Source organism: Lissotriton vulgaris, chromosome 5, assembly GCF_964263255.1.
Source record: "Lissotriton vulgaris chromosome 5, aLisVul1.2, whole genome shotgun sequence".
Lineage (NCBI taxonomy): Eukaryota > Metazoa > Chordata > Amphibia > Caudata > Salamandridae > Lissotriton > Lissotriton vulgaris.
Genome location: NC_141693.1, coordinates 2,011,030,445 through 2,011,055,219, shown reverse-complemented (window position 1 = coordinate 2,011,055,219; position 24,775 = coordinate 2,011,030,445). Strand labels below are relative to the sequence as shown.

At 50.1% G+C, this 24,775-nt stretch overlaps 1 protein-coding gene across 1 annotated transcript in view; it reads left to right on the top strand.

Annotated features, from left to right (window-relative positions):
* The window catches only part of HMCN2 (hemicentin 2), a 563,480-nt gene that overhangs the window by 271,175 nt on the left and 267,530 nt on the right, over positions 1–24,775 (top strand). The window contains exons 27-29 of the mRNA XM_086924818.1: positions 11,583–11,713; positions 12,087–12,234; positions 19,028–19,154. Coding sequence (XP_086780944.1) covers positions 11,583–11,713; positions 12,087–12,234; positions 19,028–19,154 — 406 coding nt within the window. The remainder of the gene's footprint in view (positions 1–11,582; positions 11,714–12,086; positions 12,235–19,027; positions 19,155–24,775) is intronic.

Sequence of the window (24,775 nt, the reverse complement as noted above, 5' to 3'; positions counted from 1 at the left end):
ATGGTCATTTTGCCCTGCAGGGGATTAGTATGCTGCATTGCAAAATGAAATCTGGATGGATACTCCTAACCGCAGATTCCTCGCCAGACTGGATCCGGGAATGCTTCCTTGAGCAGTGCTCCTGCATGCCACTAGGAGGCGCCATGAAACTTCGCGTGGGGTCCACATCACCTAATAAGTGACCGAATGCAGCCTCTTATCAGCGCCTTCCCTGCCCTGACTTCAGTTCCTATCTTCCTGTCCCTTCCAAAGCGGATCCCGAGCTCCCCTCCCAACTTCTTGAGCCTTTGAATAACTTTAAAAAATGAATTCCAGTATGCTAGGGAACAAGTTCTAAACCCAAAACTACAGATGTTAAATCATACGTCAACTGCAGGAAGCAGATGTCCATCATGGACTCACACAAGGTGTGACTCTGGTATCTGGGCTCGGTCCAAGAATCAAAGTTGTGCGACAAATGTGCTCTTAGGCGCCCAATGGCAATCCGGGATTGTGAGGCAAAGCTGTACATTCCTGAACACAAAACAAAGTTGAGGCCTTTGTGTAACTCCTGCTCGCACTTAAATTTGAGGTGAACATCACACTCAAAGTGCTCTGTGTGTCTAATCAAAGTCCAAGGCTAAACATGAAAAAGCAAAATGAACTCCATCCAGCCGCTCTTTATCAAGAAGAGAACGGGCAAGGTCTCATGATGTGAGTCTTTCACTTCCAAGAGCTCCTCCCGTCCGGGTGTGCCCTGTGTTTCCTTCAAGGGTGCTATGGTGCAGATTTATGCCACCTTTCCATTTCCCTCTGGCATGCCTTCAGACCCCAAGGAACAACATGTGCCCCCAGTTGGGTTACAGCTGGTGGTCCTCTCCTCAGTGCCATCAGACCCCTTTGAAGTATATTTGCCCCTTGCCAACACCGGAACAGGCTTCCACTCTGGAACCAGGATCTGTGCCTGGCCCTTCCACGTTAAAGCCACCAGCTCCGGAAGAGGATCGAGTGCGGATTCTATTGTTGGACACTTCAGCTCTATCTCGACTGATGTCTCGCAATGAGATGATAAACTCACAACTGTTTGCTCTACACCTGGGCTCTGAACCAGTGTCTCTACCAGGGAGTTTAAGCCATCGGAGGCTCCATTATCTTCTTGGCTGTGATTCAGATCAAGAGTCTCAAAATGATGGTTGGGGTGATGGGGCGGGTGTTCCCTCTCCTCACTGCAAAGATGAAGCTCTTTCCATGGATTTGTAATAATCCAGCGGCGAAGACGCATATCCTGAGGCAGAGCTTGACTCGCTAACAATGGAAGCGGTTTCCTCCTTGCAGTGGTGGTCCGGAGGGCAGCTGCCGGTCAGTCGAGATCAAAACTTTTGTCCTGAAAGAAATTTCACAGCCATCGCCAGGCACTTCTGAGCCCTTGGTCCCTTTTAATGTGGACGTCACTGATACTATGATGGCCACATTATCAAAGCCCTGTTCTTGCCCATCGGTGGATAGGCAGATGGCCATGTGTTACTCGCCGGCCTCTGGTGACCCGGATTTCTTACTAAACTTTCTACTCCAGAGATCCCTGGCGTTTGGGCCTCAACCAGTAAAGTGAATCCCATATCCCTCCCCACAGCGCCTTCCAATCTAAGAGGAGTGAAGCTTTTGGCAAGCTTGCATTTTCTTCCACCAGTCTGGTATTATGGTCAATTAATGTGTTTTGGTTGCCAGATCATTATGCACGTGCCCTCTGGAATATGACCTGTGAGATCCTGCTGCTGGTTCTTGAAGACCTTATTGTCTTTTTAGCTCAAAAAATGTATAATGGACAAGACGCAGGCAGGTATGTTCTATGCACCGGTCCAGAGGCTACTGACTTCCTGGGGAGAGCAGTGGTCAGGAGTGTTGTACTTTGTCAACACGCGTGAATGGCCGCCACAGGATGTCCCGGCGAGGTGCAGCCTCCCTTATAGATTGGTATTTTGACGGTTTACTCCTTACAGTGAGGAGACCGTCCGGAGCGCTTTAAAGACAGTAGAGCCATTGCTTGCTCCTTGGGTCTGTTGCCCCTTACCAAGAAGTGAAGTTTCCCCACCAATTCATAAAGTTCAGAGGCTATTCCAGGGGACTGGTGTGTAACCAAAGACAGCCTTCTCAACCGGTACAGCAGATACCCCAGTCTTGTTGCAGCAACTGACTGAGTTTGATCTGCCTACCGAAGTGGTGATGTCTAGGGGTGGGTGGAATTTGCGTAATCGCGTTGCGCAAATCTCTGCGAAACAGTAAAAAATGTCTGCGAACACGCGGAAGTGCTTGTTCGTGATGCTTTTTTCCTGTTTGCAATTGCTGTTTGCATGCTTGGGGGGAAATATCTTGCGAACACACATTTTGAGAACGCGAGCAAGCAAAACATTTCGCAAAGTTGCGGAACGCAAAATTTTGGGCAATTTAGTGTTCTCCGCGGAAAGCGAAATTACCCAAATTCCGTGAGCAGAACAGAATTTACCGCCCAGGCCTAGTGATGTCATCCTGGTCACTTGGTGCCCTTTCATGAAATCTATTTACGTCATGTGCTGGTGTGGAATTGGTAGGACTGATCCCTTACAAGCACATCTGTCGGACCTACTGCTGCTTTTTTAGGTCTCGTCTGGACATCGCATCCGAAGGATGCGTCCAGGCTGGAGACTTAAAGCTGCCTGACACGGGGGAATGAGGGACAAGAAACTGTGACGAGCTTATCCTGGCTGGATTGAGCTGCGTGCACGCGCGTCAACATTCACGCATGCGCACATCACAGCCACACGCATACACAGCACTCACGCATGCGCACATACACACGCATACACAGGCACACCCCCGTCACCTACACGCATACACAGAGACCCCTCCACACACACCAGCCCCTCTCCTCTCGGCTCCACACACACGCACACGCATTTACACTTACACAGACACGCAGGCACCCAGACAGGCAACCCCCCCCCCCGTCACACACACGCATACACACAGACTCCAGGACACATACACATACACACACACATGCACGCTCACACACATACACAGTCCGCCGCCGCGCGCGCGCGCACAGATGCCCCCCCCCCCCAACAAGGCGACGCCCCACTCACCGGCATCCTCAGTGCAGCGGCTCCCACCGGCAGCAAGACTCTTCTTCCCTTCTTCGGCACCGGGGCGCAGGGTAGGCTCCTGCCTGCTCCGGTGCGCCAAACAATCGCGGCTCTTCCGTGGGAGGCGGGGTAGGCTCCCGCCCTCCTACTTCCGGTTGTCCCGCCCGGCCTGCCTGACTTCCTGGTCGCAGGCCGGCGCAAAACGCAGCATAAAAAATGCTTAGAACAGTGGTTCCCAAACTGTGCGCCGCGGCGCCCCGGTGCGCCGTCATGAGCAGCCAGGGGCGCCGCGCTCACGTTGGGAAAATTGACCTTATTGCAGCTGCAGCGCAAAAAACTTGCTGCCTGCATAATCCGGGAAAATTATTTGGCCCAAGAGCGCACGTACGTACGAGTCGTGCTTTCACAGGCGTAGTAGTCGCCATTACTGGCATATGCAGCTCGCCACTGACCGTTTGAGGCACGTTATTGCTGCCCACCGTGGGATCCTCTTCGCAAGTAAGGTAAGGAACTGGCATGGGAGGGATTCCTGTTCAGTAGAACAGGAGAACAGGAGTACGGCAGTGATACACAAGCCAAGAAGCCAGACTGTAAAAAAGCGGGCTCCACGGAGCTTGTTAAAGCAGCCAGAGAGAAGGCTTTGCCTTGTCTTTTTATGTCTGATTTCTTTAACGAGCTCCGTGGACCCACCTTCTTACACTAAAACTAACGCAGGTGATACAGGTGTAAAACGGAGGTTGGGCAGAAGATCGGCATGGCATTTGATTATCATCAATTATTAATTAAATGACATGCCGATCTTCTGCCCAACCTCCGTTTTGCACCTGTATCACCTGCATTATTTTTAGTGTGCGTGCAGAGTGACAGTGAGTGCAGAGTGACAGTGAGTGCAGAGTGACAGTGAGTGCGGAGTGACAGTGAGTGCAGAGTGCGTGCAGAAACAGTGAGTGCAGAGTGAGTGCAGAGTGACAGTGAGTGCAGAGTGACAGTGAGTGCGGAGTGACAGTGAGTGCAGAGTGCGTGCAGAAACAGTGAGTGCAGAGTGAGTGCAGAGTGACAGTGAGTGCAGAGTGACAGTGAGTGCAGAGTGACAGTGAGTGCAGAGTGACAGTGAGTGCAGAGTGACAGTGAGTGCAGAGTGCGTGCAGAGTGACAGTGAGTGCAGAGTGACAGTGAGTGCAGAGTGACAGTGAGTGCGGAGTGACAGTGAGTGCAGAGTGCGTGCAGAAACAGTGAGTGCAGAGTGACAGTGAGTGCAGAGTGACAGTGAGTGCAGAGTGACAGTGAGTGCAGAGTGACAGTGAGTGCAGAGTGCGTGCAGAGTGACAGTGAGTGCAGAGTGACAGTGAGTGCAGAGTGACAGTGAGTGCGGAGTGACAGTGAGTGCAGAGTGCGTGCAGAAACAGTGAGTGCAGAGTGAGTGCAGAGTGACAGTGAGTGCAGAGTGACAGTGAGTGCGGAGTGACAGTGAGTGCGGAGTGACAGTGAGTGCAGAGTGACAGTGAGTGCGGAGTGACAGTGAGTGCGGAGTGACAGTGAGTGCGGAGTGACAGTGAGTGCAGAGTGACAGTGAGTGCGGAGTGACAGTGAGTGCGAAGTGACAGTGAGTGCGGAGTGGCAGTGAGTGCAGAGTGACAGTGAGTGCAGAGTGACAGTGAGTGCAGAGTGCGTGCAGAGTGACAGTGAGTGCAGAGTGACAGTGAGTGCAGAGTGACAGTGAGTGCAGAGTGACAGTGAGTGCAGAGTGACAGTGAGTGCAGAGTGACAGTGAGTGCAGAGTGAGTGCAGAGTGACAGTGAGTGCAGAGTGACAGTGAGTGCAGAGTGCATGCAGAGTGACAGTGAGTGCAGAGTGACAGTGAGTGCAGAGTGCATGCAGAGTGACAGTGAGTGCAGAGTGACAGTGAGTGCAGAGTGCATGCAGAGTGACAGTGAGTGCAGAGTGACAGTGAGTGCAGAGTGACAGTGAGTGCAGAGTGACAGTGAGTGCAGAGTGACAGTGAGTGCAGAGTGAGTGCAGAGTGACAGTGAGTGCAGAGTGACAGTGAGTGCAGAGTGCATGCAGAGTGACAGTGAGTGCAGAGTGACAAAGAGTGCAGAGTGACAGTGAGTGCAGAGTGACAGTGAGTGCAGAGTGACAGTGAGTGCAGAGTGCGTGCAGAGTGACAGTGAGTGCAGAGTGACAGTGAGTGCGGAGTGACAGTGAGTGCAGAGTGCGTGCAGAAACAGTGAGTGCAGAGTGAGTGCAGAGTGACAGTGAGTGCAGAGTGACAGTGAGTGCAGAGTGACAGTGAGTGCAGAGTGACAGTGAGTGCAGAGTGCGTGCAGAGTGACAGTGAGTGCAGAGTGACAGTGAGTGCAGAGTGCGTGCAGAAACAGTGAGTGCAGAGTGAGTGCAGAGTGACAGTGAGTGCAGAGTGACAGTGAGTGCGGAGTGACAGTGAGTGCGGAGTGACAGTGAGTGCGGAGTGACAGTGAGTGCGGAGTGACAGTGAGTGCGGAGTGACAGTGAGTGCGGAGTGACAGTGAGTGCAGAGTGACAGTGAGTGCAGAGTGACAGTGAGTGCAGAGTGCGTGCAGAGTGACAGTGAGTGCAGAGTGACAGTGAGTGCAGAGTGACAGTGAGTGCAGAGTGACAGTGAGTGCAGAGTGACAGTGAGTGCAGAGTGACAGTGAGTGCAGAGTGCGTGCAGAGTGACAGTGAGTGCAGAGTGACAGTGAGTGCAGAGTGACAGTGACTGCAGAGTGACAGTGAGTGCAGAGTGACAGTGAGTGCAGAGTGACAGTGAGTGCAGAGTGCGTGCAGAGTGACAGTGAGTGCAGAGTGACAGTGAGTGCAGAGTGACAGTGAGTGCGGAGTGACAGTGAGTGCAGAGTGCGTGCAGAAACAGTGAGTGCAGAGTGACAGTGAGTGCAGAGTGACAGTGAGTGCAGAGTGACAGTGAGTGCAGAGTGCGTGCAGAGTGACAGTGAGTGCAGAGTGACAGTGAGTGCAGAGTGACAGTGAGTGCGGAGTGACAGTGAGTGCAGAGTGCGTGCAGAAACAGTGAGTGCAGAGTGAGTGCAGAGTGACAGTGAGTGCAGAGTGACAGTGAGTGCGGAGTGACAGTGAGTGCGGAGTGACAGTGAGTGCAGAGTGACAGTGAGTGCGGAGTGACAGTGAGTGCGGAGTGACAGTGAGTGCAGAGTGACAGTGAGTGCAGAGTGACAGTGAGTGCGGAGTGACAGTGAGTGCGAAGTGACAGTGAGTGCGGAGTGACAGTGAGTGCAGAGTGACAGTGAGTGCAGAGTGACAGTGAGTGCAGAGTGACAGTGAGTGCAGAGTGCATGCAGAGTGACAGTGAGTGCAGAGTGACAGTGAGTGCAGAGTGACAGTGAGTGCAGAGTGACAGTGAGTGCAGAGTGAGTGCAGAGTGACAGTGAGTGCAGAGTGACAGTGAGTGCAGAGTGCATGCAGAGTGACAGTGAGTGCAGAGTGACAGTGAGTGCAGAGTGCATGCAGAGTGACAGTGAGTGCAGAGTGACAGTGAGTGCAGAGTGCATGCAGAGTGACAGTGAGTGCAGAGTGACAGTGAGTGCAGAGTGACAGTGAGTGCAGAGTGACAGTGAGTGCAGAGTGACAGTGAGTGCAGAGTGAGTGCAGAGTGACAGTGAGTGCAGAGTGACAGTGAGTGCAGAGTGCGTGCAGAAACAGTGAGTGCAGAGTGAGTGCAGAGTGACAGTGAGTGCAGAGTGACAGTGAGTGCAGAGTGACAGTGAGTGCAGAGTGACAGTGAGTGCAGAGTGACAGTGAATGCAGAGTGCGTGCAGAGTGACAGTGAGTGCAGAGTGACAGTGAGTGCAGAGTGCGTGCAGAAACAGTGAGTGCAGAGTGAGTGCAGAGTGACAGTGAGTGCAGAGTGACAGTGAGTGCGGAGTGACAGTGAGTGCGGAGTGACAGTGAGTGCGGAGTGACAGTGAGTGCGGAGTGACAGTGAGTGCGGAGTGACAGTGAGTGCGGAGTGACAGTGAGTGCGGAGTGACAGTGAGTGCGAAGTGACAGTGAGTGCGGAGTGACAGTGAGTGCAGAGTGACAGTGAGTGCAGAGTGACAGTGAGTGCAGAGTGCGTGCAGAGTGACAGTGAGTGCAGAGTGACAGTGAGTGCAGAGTGACAGTGAGTGCAGAGTGACAGTGAGTGCAGAGTGCGTGCAGAGTGACAGTGAGTGCAGAGTGACAGTGAGTGCAGAGTGACAGTGAGTGCAGAGTGACAGTGATTGCAGAGTGACAGTGAGCAGAGTGACAGTGAGCAGAGTGACAGTGAGTGCAGAGTGACAGTGAGTGCAGAGTGACAGTGAGTGCAGAGTGAGTGCAGAGTGAGTGCAGAGTGACAGTGAGTGCAGAGTGACAGTGAGTGCAGAGTGAGTGCAGAGTGACAGTGAGTGCAGAGTGACAGTGAGTGCAGAGTGACAGTGAGTGCAGAGTGACAGTGAGTGCAGAGTGACAGTGAGTACAGTCACTCAGCACCACCACATTATCAGTCAGAACCACCACAGCATCACTCAGAACCACCACAGCACCACTCAGCACCACCACAACATCACTCAGCACCACCACAGCACCACCAGAGCACCACTCAGCACCACCACTGCATCACTCAGCATCACCACAGCCCCATTCAGCACCACCACAGCATCACTCAGCACCACCACAGCACAAATATGTTCTCTCAATGTTTCAAGCTTTATTACAAATGTCACAAAAAGATGTTAATATTTCACTTCTGTTCTTGGATTTTGTTACAATAAAATACACTGAACATAATCTTCACAAAAGTTATTTACAAAAGTTTAAGCTATTGCCATTATAAATTACAATCACTTTTATTAAGTATTAAAAAAAATTAAAAGCCATTGTTATTTGTAATATCAATACATCTAAGTCACGTAAATACAAATGTTGCATTACAAATGCTATAGGTGTCACATTTGCGAAAGTTATAACTATTGGCATTGTAAATGACAAAGCTATTAATTTAGCTATTTTCAAAACCAACACATAAATGAACATTTGGTGAGTTTCCATTAAAATATTTGACTTTTTTACTAAGATATTATTATACTGTTTTATGCAAACAAAATTTAGATACTGCATAAATAACTTTAATAAAACATATTTTATATGAAGCTTTTTATGTAAAAAAAAAACTATAGCATAAAGCAAAAAACAATTGCCATTTACAATGCTAATAGCTCAAACTTAAATAATGCGAGACCTATTGCATTGCAAATGCTTGTTTATCTTTGGCGCAGCAAGGCCTTGCTGTGGGCACTTTTAAAGATTGTCAGCCTTTTCCTCTTTCTACTTTGACTGGACCAAATGTCCTTGTTTAAATCACCTGTTGTGATGCGATTTATTAACCCCTTCCCTGCTGCCGTCGGCCGTTGGCCGTCGCGAGCACTACCTCGCTGGTGCTGCGATCGTCCAACGGCCAACGAGGCCCCGCCCACTCTTCAAAGCCGCCGCACTGCCGCGAAATAACGGCCGCGGCTAACGGGTTTAAGGTTTCAAACTAGTTCCCCCAAGCCGTATTGATTCCATCAAGATCTTGGTCTTGACATTTCTCATACATACATCCTTTGAGCCGATCCATAGTTGCTTTCTGTATCTCCTGACTTTGAAGACTGACTTCCTTTTCATGATTACGTCAGCTCATTGCATGACTGAAAGCCAGGGACTTACAGTCAGCCACCCAACATCAACTTTAACCCCAGCTAAGGTAATGCCGAGGACTTGTGACGTTCTTGTTGGTACTCATGGCTCTGTTCCACATCAACTTGACAAACAAATGCTTTGTTCGTAAAAGCGTCCCATACTGTGCTTTCACTTTAATGGCGGCTTCGCATCTTTCTTTAGACGCAGCTTCTCTGAAGAAAGGGGCGCAACCGCCTTTAAAGTAAAAGTGCGGCATGAGGCGCCTTTACAAACAAGCATTTGCAATGCAATAGGTCTCGCATTTGCGAGAGTTTAAGCTATTGGCATTGTAAATGACAATGCCTTTTATTTATCTGTTTTGAAAACCAACACATGAATAAAATACATTGTCAATCACAACGCCAATAGTTCGAACTCTCGCAAATGCAAGACCTTTTCCATTGCAAATGCTTGTTGTGGGAAGGGATCAGGCAGCTGTGTCAGCTAGGGATGGTACTCAAGTAAGCTCTTACCAGAGACAACTTGAAGTTGCCATGGTGAATGTCCCAGAATGCTGCTTTGGAGGGTTAGGACAGGGGCGGAATGAAGCTGTGGTTTCCTAGGATTGGCCAAGTGTGCCTGACTTTTAGAACTTCCCGTATCGCAAAGCTATTGAAATCCATTTTGTTTAGTCTGATTCAAGGTTGAAAGATGCAACTTCTACTCTCCTTGTGGGGGGTCTGCTGGTGTCTCTTGCCCATCCAGTGGTGGCTGTGCCCAGGCCCTTCCTTGTCTGGGGTAACCTAGAATGTCCCTCTTCTGTGTTTTATTGGCATATCAATGTGCCCTTCCACCATGCGTCGTGCCATCATTATAGTGGTGCCAATATATCAGCCTTAGAATGACAGGGACTCACTCATGCACCTCAGGACCTCCTCATCACTCAGAGAATTCAGGAAGGCCTCAATACCTGGCTGTACCGGTCCCAGGATGTTTGTTTCCGGTCCAGGGAAGACATGGCTTGAAAGTTCATGCTGGACTGTTCCCATGAGGCACAGGGTCAGACTGATTTGCATATGGCCATGTCCGAACCGGGGTGGTGGAGTGAGCTAAAGAACAATCATTGATTACACCTAGATCTGTGACTGGGGTGAGTGTCTGCAAAGTTTCAGCTCTCCGTCCATCATCTGCTTGTGCTTCCTTTGTTTGCCCTATGTTGGCAGGGTATGCCCAGACGTGGGTCCCAGGCTCACTTTGCCACTGGATTCAAACTAGCCTGGCAGATGAGGGCTGTTATCACGAAACTGGTTTCAGGATGCTTGTTTCTGGTCCAGGGAAGACCTGGCTTGGCAGTTCTGGCTGGACTGTTCTCATGGGGCACAAGGTCAGACTGATTTGCATATGGCTGGGTCTGAACTGAGGTGGGGAAGTTAGCTAAAGAATGAGGATGGATTAAACCCAGATCTGTGACTGGGGTGAGTGTCTGCAAAGTTTCAGCACTCCGTCCATCATCTCCTTATGTTTGCCGAATGAACAGATCACCATGAAGCAGCTCCAGCTCCTTGAGACCCTAACTGGCGATTTGCCGTGATTTACAAATCCCTGATTGATTGATTGATTGATTGACTGTTGCTCTTTAATTTTAGTCGATACTGTTCATTGATGCTGCCCTACAGGAATTTTGGGGCCTCTTGCCTTAGGCCTTAAAACCCTTTTTTTGGCATCAGACTCAATTTTTCAGGTGAAATTCAGCATATGTTTGCTTAAAATAAGTATGGAGTGTTCTTGAACTTGAATTTCCATCTTCGAAGGTTTGTTGATGGGTGAGACAAGTAGCCAGTGGTCATACTCTGTCTCCGGTCAGACGACAGGTCGCCAGGGGTCATACTCTGTGTCTGGTCGGACGACAGGTCGCCAGGGGTCATACTCTGTATCCGGTCAGACGACAGGTCGCCAGGGGTCATACTCTGTATCCGGTCAGACAACAGGTCGCCAGGGGTCATACTCTGTATCCGGTCAGACGACAGGTCGCCAGGGGTCATACTCTGTCTCCGGTCAGACAACAGGTAGGCAGGGGTCATACTCAGTATCCGGTCAGACGACAGGTCGCCAGGGGTCATACTCTGTGTCTGGTCGGATGACAGGTCGCCAGGGGTCATACTCTGTATCCGGTCAGATGACAGACCGCCAGGGGTCATACTCTGTATCTGATCAGACGACAGGTCGCCAGGGGTCATATTCTGTATCCGGTCACACGACAGGTCACCAGGGGTCATACTCTGCATCCGGTCAGACAACAGAACGCCAGGGGTCATACTCTGTGTCTGGTCGGACGACAGGTCACCACGGGTCATTCTCTGTATCCGGTCAGATGACAGGTCACCAGGGATCATACTCGGTCTCCGGTCAGACGACAGGTCGCCAGGGGTCAAACTCTGTATCCGGTCAGATGACAGGTCACCAGGTGTCATACTCGGTCTCCGGTCAGACGGCAGGTAGCCAGGGGTCATACTCTATCTCCAGCCATTCCCCTGACTCCAGAAGAGGCTCTGTTAGGAAGTTACCTGACACAGCTGTAACAACAGGCATATGCCGTTGTCCGCAGCGCCGAGACACCCTCGGGTATTTGAGCGCTTTATAAATCTCAAACATAAATAAATAAATAAACAGGATCCTGACAACTGCTGATCTGGACATTGTCCAAAAACATGAAACCTACATGTTAACATTATATAATTTGTGGTGCGCGTGGTGTTCAGCAGCTGTTACCAAATATATTAAAGATGTGTTCTTCACATGTTTGTTTCCTCCTAGCTCCACCTGAGATCCGACAGGATGGCCAACCGATGAACGTCTCTGTGATGGCCAACCAGCCATTGACCCTGGGTTGTGAAGTCACAGGCATACCCCCTCCGGCGGTTTCTTGGTACAAAAACGGACAGCTGGTAAGTGTAGGAAAACATACCAACCTCGACTCCGGTGGTCTGGGATACCAACCCCCTGAGCAGGGTGAGGCTGCAGCCTCTTTCTAAACTCATGCCTTGTTATCCTCCAGTTGCAACAGTGTGAATGCAAAGAAGTCTTATGGTGCAAAGATTTACATGAGTGACTGAGGGATACATTTTATATAATACATTATACACAGCAGAAGTTCAGCTGACCCACACACAGTTATTAGAATAAAACAATGTCTTGTGTGGTCTCTGATAAGATAGTCCCTGAGGGAGCAGGTGAGCACCTAGAACAGTTCGAGGAACGCAAGGGTAGTTTGGTTACTAGTGCTTTCTTTTCCCCCCTAAGCTCTTGTTCTCCCTCCAGGTTGGGGATTCTGGCGTGAGCCCTTCTCTCAATGGGAGCCACCCTCTGGTGTTCCACAGAGTGCGGAAGGAAGATGCGGGCTCCTACAGCTGCCGGGCCACCAACAAGGCAGGGGAGGCGCAGAGGCGCTACTTTCTGCTGGTTCTAGGTATGTACTTTGGGAGGCTCAGAGGCGCTACATTCTGCTGGTTCTAGGTATGTACTTGGGAGGCACAGAGGCGCTAAATTCTGCTGGTTCTAGGTATGTACTTGGGAGGAGCAGAGGCGCTACATTCTGCTGGTTCTGGGTATGTACTTGGGAGGTGCAGAGGCGCTACATTCTGCTGGTTCTAGGTATGTACTTTGGGAGGCACAGAGGCGCTACGTTCTTCTGTTTCTAGGCATGTACTTGGGGAGGCGTAGAGGCACTACGTTTTGTTGGTTCTAGGTATGTACTTTGTGAGGCGCAGAGATGCCATGTTCTGCTGGTTCTAGGTATGTACTTGGGGAGGCGCAGAGGCGCAACATTCTACTGATTCTAGGTATTTACTTGGGAGGCGCAGAGGCGCTACGTTCTGCTGGTTCTAGGTATTTACTTGGGAGGCTCAGAGGTGCTACATTCTGCTGGTTCTAGGTATGTACTTGGGAGGCACAGAGGCGCTAAATTCTGCTGGTTCTAGGTATGTACTTGGGAGGCGCAGAGGCGCTACATTCTGCTGGTTCTGGGTATGTACTTGGGAGGTGCAGAGGCGCTACATTCTGCTGGTTCTAGGTATGTACTTTGGGAGGCACAGAGGCACTACGTTCTTCTGTTTCTAGGCATGTACTTGGGGAGGCGCAGAGGCACTACGTTTTGTTGGTTCTAGGTATGTACTTTGGGAGGCGCAGAGATGCCATGTTCTGCTGGTTCTAGGTATGTACTTGGGGAGGCGCAGAGGCGCAACATTCTACTGATTCTAGGTATTTACTTGGGAGGTGCAGAGGCGCTACGTTCTGCTGGTTCTAGGTATTTACTTGGGAGGCGCAGAGGCACTACCTTCTGCTGGCTCTAGGTTCCCAACTTGGGAGGCGCAGAGGCGCTACTTTCTGCTGATTCTAGGTATGTACTTGGGAGGAGCAGAGGCGCTACATTCTGCTGGTTTTGCATTGTGAATCCTGTTCTGGATTCACGTGCTGTGCATCATTCCACCATCTAGTGGTTGGTTCCGGAATATTTTTTTTTTCTTTCTTTTTTTCATGTTTTGGGCGTCTTTGACCACCAATTGGTGCCTGGTCCTTCCCTTGCGTGACGTCAGACGGCACACCGGATGTTGTTGTGCGTAGTAGCCATCTTCAGATTCTTTTTTCCGCCGATGTGTCTGGAGGCAAGAGGGTAAGCTCCAAAGAATTTCTGAAAATCCTCTAAAAAACTTAACATTTAAACAAAAAAGTTATATCGGACATCAACTACGCAACCAGAGAACACATCAGGCCTCCGAGACGATGTCTTCGTTACTGAACACCTTCACAATGCGCATACTGACAAATGGCGAGGTAGGGAAAATGGAAAATACCCCATTCAAATTCTGCTCCAATTGCCACCACAAATTCGACCAACGCCATCCACACAACGTATGCAACCTCTGTCTACCCAAGGATCATAAGGACAAGGATTGCAAGGCCTGTGCGGTGTCCCTGTCGAAGACTCTCTGGGCACGCCAAAAGCAAAGCCCAGAGAGTCTTCTACGCAACAATGTCCCAAGGACCAACAATGTCCAACGCAACAATGTCCAAGGACACTACGCAACAATGTCCCAAGGACACAAGAAACCTTCATTGAAGGACTTAAGTCTCTCCAGCGAAGAAAAGGATCAAAGGGCCCCAGCGGTCGACGCACAAAGGATCAGATGTTGAACTCTCAAGAAAAATAGCACAAAGAAAAAATGGTGAAAGTCTCTGAGAAAACGACGGACATTGTAAGACACTCACAACCGTCGGAACCGAAGGGCCACGAGAAAAAGACACAGTCTAAGGCAGCCCTGACGCAGAAGGAAAAGGCGATCGAAGGTCCGCCGTGATCCAAAGAACCCCACAGAACCTTCCCGCAGGACTCCGACGAGGGTAGATCGCATGAGGCATCGAAACCGAGGATCGAGCACGAACCCACGAAGGGGACGACGTCGATCTCGAAATCAGACTCTACCACTTCAAAGAAGAGAAAATCTCTGGTCTTTGATGCTGAGAGAGCCCTCAAGGTCGAAAGAAAGAAAAAATACAGTGAAGCAGAAATGGCGGCACTCGCCCAAAAGAAGAAGGAGTTCTGTGAAGCGCTCAAGGGATTCCGTATCCCCGTGGTTCCCACCACGGAAACAGAGAATGTCGATGCTGAAGGCACAGAGGACGCTGAAGAGGAAGACGAAATCCTCAAATCGCCTCAAACCCCCGAACCACATCACCTCCACATGACATTGCCTTCTATAACAGCCTCGTGAAGAGGGCTGCTGACGCTTTCAGGGTCATCCTTAAAGAGGAAAAGGAGGAAACATGCTTCCTCTTAGCGACTTTAGCCCCTGCCAACAAGGGCACACAGTACCTTACATGCTGCCGAGCATCCTGGACCAAGGCAAAGAAGCCTACAAGGAGCCAACCTCAGCCAAAGGAGTTACATCAAGGGTCTAGAAGAAGTACAAACCCTCCTCAAAAGACCCTAAGTATATACATGGAAATACTGTGCCAGAGTCTATTATTGTTACCACAGCAAGGAAGAGAGCCAACTCCCTTTCCAACACTGGTCCACCTCCAGAAAAAGAGAGCAAGAGGAAGGACATGGTAGGCAGAAAAATAGAGAAAGAGGCAGCGACACAATGGTGCATTGAAAATTCAAAAGCCCTGTTAAACAGATATGGTCACCAGTAATGGGACGACATTGAGGAATTCATCAACAAGCTCCCAGAAGAGGACAGGAAAAGAGTAAAATCAATTGTCCAGGAGGGCAAAAATATTGCAAATGCATGCCTAAAGTCAGCACTCGATGCAGCAGACACGGCCAGCAGGCAGATGTGCACAGGCACCACATTAAGGAGACATTCTTGGCTACGTATTGCTCAAATACAGCAAAATGTGACTCACACTTGTGAGTCTGAGAACATTTTGATTATTTCAGGTAAATCCTTTCTTGGTATAATAAAAACACTCTGGACCTCAGACTCCGCTGACGACATGTGTCCAGCAAGTTGGATGAAAAGGCTGGTATTACTTCGTTCAAATGCATTTCTCCATCTGTTCAATAATTCATTAGAATCAGGAATAGTGCCTAATGTGTGAAATACAGCTTTAGACAAACCTGTTCTGAAAAGCCAAATTGGCTCCTAAAATACCCAGTAACTATCGTACCATCTCTCTACTTCCACTTCTTGGCGAAGTGCTTTAAAAATTATTTACATACAACTGTCAAAATGTATGGAAGTGAGTTGTATCTGAAATGCTTTTCAAGCTGCTTTTGATCAGTTAGAAGAATTGAATGTGCTTTGTTCGCAGCTATCGACCATCTCCATCTGATTGTTGTGGAGTGAGCACTCTAATATTATTGGATCTTTCGGCAGCCTTCAACACTGTGGATCATGCGATCATGGTGGCGAGGCTAGCTGAGATAGGAATTGCTGGTCAAGTTCTGGAGTAGTTTCTTCTTTTTCATCAGATTGTAAGCAAATGTTCGCTACCCCTCCCTCTGGACCAAAGGCGAGAACTCCCAGCTGGATTAATAAAGGGGTAAATTCCCTTTTACCAGACATTGATTCAGCTCATCAAGTTTCAATATAGAATGCTGTGATGCACTCACGGCTTCATTACAGGAGTGTCATTTATTTTACTCCTCCGTACTCTTCTGCATCGACTTCAGCTGGTCCACAATGCGGCCGCTCCGTTGATTGGCCACGACTCTATAAGGCACACATATCACTTGTCCTGCGCCGGCTCCACTGGCTGCCCTTGGAAAGTAGGCTTCTGTTTCAGGCCAAGATTGTTGTTGATCACAGTTTTTCATTGCACTCCAGAATACTTAGCAAAGTCTTTTCTATTCTCCACCCTAGCACAAGTGGTCAGCTCGCGGTGTCTACCTTACTATCCACATTTCACGTCTCAGTAAATTTGGAGACAGCACGCTCTCCATCGCTGCAGCTGCAGTAAGGAACTCTAGTTTATTTTCTTTTAGGAAAGCCCTAAAAACATATTTATTTGAACCCTTTTACATTTCAGATTTAGCTGTGAGAACGATTTTAAGCTTCGAAGTGCTTGGGCAAACTTGCACTCTCAAAGTAACATGCTTTTGATCGTAGACCTTAAGGAGGAGCAGAGGCGGTGCATCCTTTTGGTCCTAGGTATGTACTGAAGGTGCTTCGCAAGCAGGGTAGGCAAATAGTATGTTCTGCTGGTTCTAGATATGCAGTCAGGAAGGAGCAGAGACCATGTATTCTGCTGGTTCTAAGTATACACTCAGAAAGGTGTAGAGACAGTACATTCTGATGGTTCTAGGTAGACACTCAGGAAAGTACAGTGGTAGTGCATTCTGCTGGCTCTAGATATGCACTTGGGAAGGTACATGGCTGGGTATTGGGCCCGCTGTGTTTGTAGGACCTTCTCTGATTGGAGGCCATCATCTGCCAGGGCTGGGTATTGGGCCCGCTGTATTTGTAGGACCTTCTCTGATTGGAGGCCATCATCTGGCCGGGGCTGGGTATTGGGCCCGCTGTATTTGTAGGACCTTCTCTGATTGGAGGCCATCATCTGGCCGGGGCTGGGTATTGGGCCCGCTGTGTTTGTAGGACCTTCTCTGATTGGAGGCCATCATCTGGCCGGGGCTGGGTATTGGGCCCGCTGTGTTTGTAACACCTTCTCTGATTGGAGGCCATCATCTGGCCATGAATGTGTATTGGGCCCACTGTGTTTGTAACACCTTCTCTGATTGGAGGCCATCATCTGCCAGGGCTGGGTATTGGGCCCGCTGTATTTGTAGGACCTTCTCTGATTGGAGGCCATCATCTGGCCGGGGCTGGGTATTGGGCCCGCTGTGTTTGTAACACCTTCTCTGATTGGAGGCCATCATCTGGCCATGAATGTGTATTGGGCCCACTGTGTTTGTAACACCTTCTCTGATTGGAGGCCATCATGTGGCCAGGGCTGGGTATTGGGCCCGCTGTGTTTGTAGGACCTTCTCTGATTGGAGGCCATCATCTGCCAGGGCTGGGTATTGGGCCCGCTGTATTTGTAGGACCTTCTCTGATTGGAGGCCATCATCTGGCCGGGGCTGGGTATTGGGCCCGCTGTGTTTGTAACACCTTCTCTGATTGGAGGCCATCATCTGGCCATGAATGTGTATTGGGCCCACTGTGTTTGTAACACCTTCTCTGATTGGAGGCCATCATGTGGCCAGGGCTGGGTATTAGGCCTGCTGTGTTTGTAGGACCTTCTCTGATTGGAGGCCATCATCTGGCCAGTGCTGGGTATTGGGCCCGCTGTGTTTGTAGGACCTTCTCTGATTGGAGGCCATCATCTGGCCATGAATGGGTATTGGGCCAGCTGTGTTTGTAACACCTTCTCTGATTGGAGGCCATCATCTGGCCTTGGCTGGGTATTGGGCACCCTGTGTTTGTAACACCTTCTCTGATTGGCGGCCATCAACTGGCCTTGGCAGGGTATTGCCCCGCTGTGTTTGTAACACCTTCTCTGATTGGAGGTCATCATCAGGCCAGGAATGGGTATTGGGCCCACCGTGTTTGTAAAACCTTCTCTGATTGAAGGCCATTATCTGGCCTTGGCTGGGTATTGGCCCGCTGTGTTTGTTTGACCTTCTCTGATTGGAGTCCGTCATCTGACCAGGGCTGGGTATTGGCCCGCTGTGTTTGTAACACCTTCTCTGATTGGAGGCCATCATTTGGCCGTGGGGTATTGGGCCCACCGTGTTTGTAAAACCTTCTCTGATTGGAGGCCATTATCTGGCCTTGGCTGGGTATTGGCCCGCTGTGTTTGTTGGACCTTCTCTGATTGGAGGCCGTCATCTGGCCATGTCTTGGTACTGGCCCGCTGTGTTTGTAGGCCCTTCTCTGATTGGAGGCCAGCATCTAGCCATGGTTGGGTATTGGCCCGCTGTGTTTGTAGGACCTTCTCTGATTGGAGGCCATCATCTGGCCATGGCTGGGTATTGGCCCCGTTGTGTTTGTAGACCCTTCTCTTTCTCATGATACGGTTCGGTTTGGGGGACTCACGCACTGTAGAACCTTCTCTGGCCATGGCTGGGTTTTGAACTCTGATATTTACCCTCAAGCTCACTTTGAAGATGGAGCAGTTTTTCCTGTTCCTTCCACCACCTCACCTGGCTCTCAGCAGTGGCAGCTGGTATCTGCTGGGGGCAGTGGGGTGAGCGCGCACTCGTAAATATGAAAGAGTAAAACCTACCTGAACTGACGTCCTCCGCTTTGGACCTCTTCCGATGAACTGGATGCTGATGTATGGGCACCAATCCTGGTGCTGCTCTCATGCTGTGAGAGTAGCACCCTGATTGGAGGGAGGAACCTCACCCAGTGCTCCACCGCGCCCTGTAGGCCTGCCCTTACTGTAACCCAGATGTCTTAAGGCAGCTGGGTTAGAGGTTTCAAAGTGCGCATGTCTGACTGGCCGTCACAAGACAGCCGGCCAACGGGACATGCGCACTTTGAAAAGTGCACAAACAGCCCACTCTCCTCCCTGCTGCTGTCATTCAACAGCGGCCCGCCCCATTCTGACTCTTGGTTCAGGGTGGGAGGAAGACAAATAAAATTGTTATATATTAAAGCTTTATTTTTTATCTATGGGGATAATTTAAGTGGGGCGACACTCCTCCGCTCCACCGGAGGCTCCGCCCCTGCTCTCGCTGGTTTTGAAAGACACTCTTCACTCCTTTGCTGCTCTTGGTGGACTCTTTACCCACCTGTCTGCTGGTTTCTCCACAGTGCCACCGGCGGTCTCTGGGTCGGGTCCCTCTCAGGACGTGTCCGCCTTGGCAGGCTCTGAAGTGGAGCTGCGGTGCCGGAGCAGCGGGGTCCCCACGCCACAGGTGGAGTGGACAAAGAACGGGAGGTAAGTCTCACCCCTTCAGTCACCCTTCTGTGCTGACATTTATAATATTAAGCGCAATAACATGACTTTATATGCAGCTCGCCCAGGTAGGTTTGCAGCATGGTAAACGATGGGTTGTTATATGATCGGCAAGGTTTGCCTAACTTTTAGAAGGGAGGTTGGTGCACATTAAATGTGTCTCCTTCATTTCTGCCTCCCTGTGCATCACATGTGGGGTACCTCAGGGTTCAGCACTGGTCCTCTTCTGTGCACTGTTTACATGAGACCCCTACCATCCCTGATCAGATGGGAGAGGTATACCTCCACCCCCTATGGTTGAGGGCTGTCTATTGAGGGCTGTCTATTGAGGGGTGTCTATTGGGGGTTGTCTATTGAGGCCTGTCCATTGAGGGTTGTCTATTGAGGGGTGCCTAGTGAGGGCTGTCTGTTGAGGGGTGTCTATTGAGTGCTGTCTATTGAGGGCTGTCTGTTGAGGGCTGTCTATTGAAGGCTGTCTATTGAGGGGTGTCTATTGAGGGCTGTCTATTGAGGGCTGTCTATTGAGGGGTGCCTAGTGAGGGCTGTCTGTTGAGGGGTGTCTATTGAGGGCTGTCTATTGAGGGCTGTCCATTGAGGACTGTCCATTGAGGGCTGTCTATTGAGGGCTGTCTATTGAGGGCTGTCTATTGAGGGCTGTCTATTGAGGGTTGTCTATTGAGCACTGTCTACTGAAGGCTGTCTATTGAGGGCTGTCTATTGAGGTGTGTCTATTGAGGGGTGTCTATTGAGGGCTGTCCATTGAGGGCTGTCTATTGAGGGCTGTCTATTGAGGGCTGTCCATTGAGGGGTGTCTATTGAGGGCTGTCTATTGAGGGCTGTCTATTGAGGGGTGTCTATTGAGGGGTGTCTATTGAGGGCTGTCTATTGAGGACTGTCCATTGAGGGCTGTCTATTGAGGGCTGTCTATTGAGGGCTGTCTATTGAGGGCTGTCTATTGAGGGCTGTCTATTGAGGGTTGTCTATTGAGCACTGTCTACTGAAGGCTGTCTATTGAGGGCTGTCTATTGAGGGGTGTCTATTGAGGGGTGTCTATTGAGGGCTGTCCATTGAGGGCTGTCTATTGAGGGCTGTCTATTGAGGGCTGTCCATTGAGGGGTGTCTATTGAGGGCTGTCTATTGAGGGCTGTCCATTGAGGGCTATCCATTGAGGGCTGTCTATTGAGGGGTGTCTATTGAGGGGTGTCTATTGAGGGCTGTCCATTGAGGGCTGTCCATTGAGGGGTGTCTATTGAGGGATGTCTATTGAGCGCTGTCTATTGAAGGCTGTCCATTTTGGGCTGTCTATTGAGGGCTGTCTATTGAGGGCTGTCTATTGAGGGGTGTCTATTGAGGGGTGTCCATTGAGGGCTGTCTATTGAGGGCTGTCTATTGAGGGGTGTCTATTGAGGGCTGTCTATTGAGTGCTGTCTATTGAGGGCTGTCTATTGAGGGGTGTCTATTGAGGGCTGTCTATTGAAGGCTGTCTGTTGAGGGCTGTCTATTGAGGGGTGTCTATTTTGGCTGTCTATTGAGGGGTGTCTATTGAGGGCTGTCTATTGAGGGCTGTCTATTGAGGGCTGTCTATTGAGGGGTGTCTATTGAGGGGTGTCCATTGAGGGCTGTCTATTGAGGGCTGTCTATTGAGGGGTGTCTATTGAGTGCTGTCTATTGAGGGGTGTCTATTGAGGGCTGTCTATTGAGGGGTGTCTAATGAGGGCTGTCTATTGAGGGCTGTCTATTGAGGGCTGTCTATTGAGGGGTGTCTATTGAGGGCTGTCTATTGAGGGCTGTCTATTGAGGGCTGTCCATTGAGGGCTGTCTATTGAGGGCTGTCTATTGAGGGGTGTCTATTGAGTGGTGTCTATTGAGGGCTGTCTGTTGAGGGGTGTCTATTGAGGGGTGTCTATTGAGGGCTGTCTATTGAGGGCTGTCTATTGAGGGGTGTCTATTGAGGGCTGTCTATTGAGGGGTGTCTATTGAGGGGTGTCTATTGAGGGGTGTCTATTGAGGGCTGTCCATTGAGGGCTGTCCATTGAGGGCTGTCTATTGAGTGCTGTCTATTGAGGGCTGTCTATTGAGGGCTGTCTATTGAGGGCTGTGTATTGAGGGCTGTCCATTGAGGGCTGTCCATTGAGGGCTGTCCATTGAGGGCTGTGTATTGAGGGCTGTCCATTGAGGGCTGTCTATTGAGGGCTGTCCATTGAGGGCTGTCTATTGAGGGCTGTCTATTGAGGGCTGTCTTTTGAGGGGTGTCTATTGAGGGATGTCCATTGAGGGCTGTCTATTGAGGGCTGTCTATTGAGGGGTGTCTATTGAGGGCTGTCTATTGAGTGCTGTCTATTGAGTGCTGTCTATTGAGGGCTGTCTATTGAGGGGTGTCTATTGAGTGCTGTCTATTGAGGGGTGTCTATTGAGGGCTGTCTATTGAAGGGTGTCCATTGAGGGCTGTCCATTGAGGGCTGTCTATTGAGGGGTGTCTATTGAGTGCTGTCTATTGAGGGGTGTCTATTGAGGGCTGTCTATTGAGGGGTGTCTAATGAGGGCTTTCTATTGAGGGCTGTCTATTGAGGGCTGTCTATTGAGGGGTGTCTATTGAGGGGTGTCTATTGAGGGCTGTCTATTGAGGGCTGTCCATTGAGGGCTGTCTATTGAGGGCTGTCTATTGAGGGGTGTCTGTTGAGGGGTGTCTATTGAGGGCTGTCCATTGAGGGCTGTCTATTGAGGGCTGTCTATTGAGGGGTGTCTATTGAGGGCTGTCCATTGAGGGCTGTCCATTGAGGGCTGTCTATTGAGGGCTTTCTATTGAGGGGTGTCTATTGACGGGTGTCTATTGAGGGCTGTCTATTGAGGGCTGTCTGTTGAGGGGTGTCTATTGAGGGCTGTCTATTGAGGGGTGTCTATTGAGGGCTGTCCATTGAGGGCTGTCTATTGAGGGCTGTCTGTTGAGGGGTGTCTATTGAGGGCTGTCCATTGAGTGATGTATATTGAGGGCTGTCTATTGAGGGATGTTGTTGAGGGGTGTCTATTGAGGGCTGTCTATTGAGGGCTGTCTATTGAGGGGTGTCTTTTGAGGGCTGTCCATTGAGGGCTGTCTATTGAGGGCTGTCTATTGAGGGCTGTCTATTGAGGGCTATCTATTGAGGGGTGTCTATTGAGGGGTGTCTATTGAGGGCTGTCCATTTAGGGCTGTCTATTGAGGGCTGTCTGTTGAGGGCTGTCTATTGAGGGCTGTCTATTGAGGGCTGTCTATTGAGGGCCGTCTATTGAGGGCCGTCTATTGAGGGCTGTCTGTTGAGGGGTGTCTATTGAGGGGTGTCTATTGAGGGGTGTCTATTGAGGGCTGTCTATTGAGTGCTGTCTTTTGAGTGCTGTCTATTGAGGGCTGTCTATTGAGGGCTGTCTATTGAGGGCTGTCTATTGAGTGCTGTCTATTGAGTGCTGTCTATCGAGTGCTGTCTATTGAGGGGTGTCTATTGAGGGGTGTCTATTGAGGGGTGTCTATTGAGGGCTGTCTATTGAGGGCTGTCTATTGAGGGCTGTCTATTGAGGGCTGTCTATTGAGGGCCGTCTATTGAGGGATGTCTGTTGAGGGATGTCTTTTGAGGGGTGTCTATTGAGGGCTGTCCATTGAGGGCTGTCTATTGAGTGCTGTCTATTGAGGGGTGTCTATTGAGGGCTGTCTATTGAGTGCTGTCTATTGAGTGCTGTCTATTGAGGGGTGTCTATTGAGGGCTGTCTATTGAGGGCTGTCTATTGAGGGCTGTCTGTTGAGCGCTCTCTATTGAGGGCTGTCTATTGAGGGCTGTCTATTTTGGCTGTCTATTGAGGGATGTCTATTGAGGGCTGTTTATTGATGGCTGTCTATTGAGGGCTGTCTATTGAGGGCTGTCTATTTTGGCTGTTTATTGAGGGATGTCTATTGAGGGCTGTCTATTTTGGCTGTCCATTGAGGGATGTCTATTGAGGGCTGTCTATTTTGGCTGTCCATTGAGGTCTGTCTATTGAGTGCTGTCTATTGAGCATTGTCTATTGAGGGCTGTCTATTGAGGGCTGTCTATTGAGGGCTGTCTATTGAGGGCTGTTTATTGATGGCTGTCTATTGAGGGCTGTCTATTGAGGGGCGTCTATTGAGGGGTGTCTATTGAGGCGTGTCTATTGAGGGCTGTCCATTTTGGGCTGTCTATTGAGGGCTGTCTAGTGAGGGCTGTCTATTGAGGGCTGTCTATTGAGGCGTGTCTAATGAGGGCTGTCCATTTTGGGCTGTCTGTTGAGGGCTGTCTAGTGAGGGCTGTCTAGTGAGGGCTGTCTATTGAGGGCTGTCTATTGAGGGGTGTCTATTGAGGGCTGTCTATTGAGTGCTGTCTATTGAGGGGTGTCTGTTGAGGGCTGTCCATTGAGGGCTGTCTATTGAGGGCTTTCTATTGAGGGGTGTCTATTGAGGGGTGTCTATTGAGGGCTGTCCATTGAGGGCTGTCTATTGAGGGCTGTCTGTTGAGGGGTGTCTATTGAGGGCTGTCTATTGAGGGGTGTTTATTGAGGGCTGTCCATTGAGGGCTGTCCATTGAGGGCTGTCTATTGAGGGCTGTCTATTGAGGGGTGTTTATTGAGGGCTGTCCATTGAGGGCTGTCCATTGAGGGCTGTCTATTGAGGGCTGTCTATTGAGGGCTGTCTATTGAGGGCTGTCTGTTGAGGGGTGTCTATTGAGGGCTGTCTGTTGAGGGGTGTCTATTGAGGGCTGTCTGTTGAGGGGTGTCTATTGAGGGCTGTTTATTGAGGGGTGTCTATTGAGGGGTGTCCATTGAGGGCTGTCTATTGAGGGCTGTCTATTGAGGGCTGTCCATTGAGGGCTGTCTATTGAGGGCTGTCTATTGAGGGGGTGTCTATTGAGGGGGTGTCTATTGAGGGCTGTCTATTGAGGGGTGTCTATTGAGGGCTGTCCATTGAGGGCTGTCTATTGAGGGATGTCTATTGAGGGATGTCTATTGAGGGCTGTCTATTGAGGGCTGTCTATTGAGGGCTGTCTATTGAGGGGTGTCTATTGAATGCTGTCTATTGAGGGGTGTCTATTGAGGGCTGTCTATTGGGGGGTGTCTGTTGAGGGGTGTCTATTGAGGGCTGTCCATTGAGGGCTGTCTATTGACGGCTGTCTATTGAGGGGTGTCTATTGAATGCTGTCTATTGAGGGCTGTCTATTGAGGGCTGTCTATTGAGGGCCGTCTATTGAGTGCTGTCTATTGAGGGGTGTCTGTTGAGGGCTGTCTATTGAGGGCTGTCTGTTGAGGGGTGTCTATTGAGGGCTGTCTATTGAGGGGTGTCTATTGAGTGCTGTCTATTGAGGGCTGTCTGTTGAGGGCTGTCTATTGAGGGCTGTCTATATAGGGGTGTCTATTGAGGGCTGTCTATTGAGGGGTGTCTATTGAGGGCTGTCTATTGAGGGGTGTTTATTGAGGGCTGTCTATTGAGGGCTTTCTATTGAGTGGTGTCTATTGAGGGCTGTCTATTGAGGGGTGTCTATTGAGGGGTGTTTATTGAGGGCTGTCTATTGAGGGCTGTCCATTGAGGGCTGTCTATTGAGGGGTGTCTATTGAGGGGTGTCCATTGA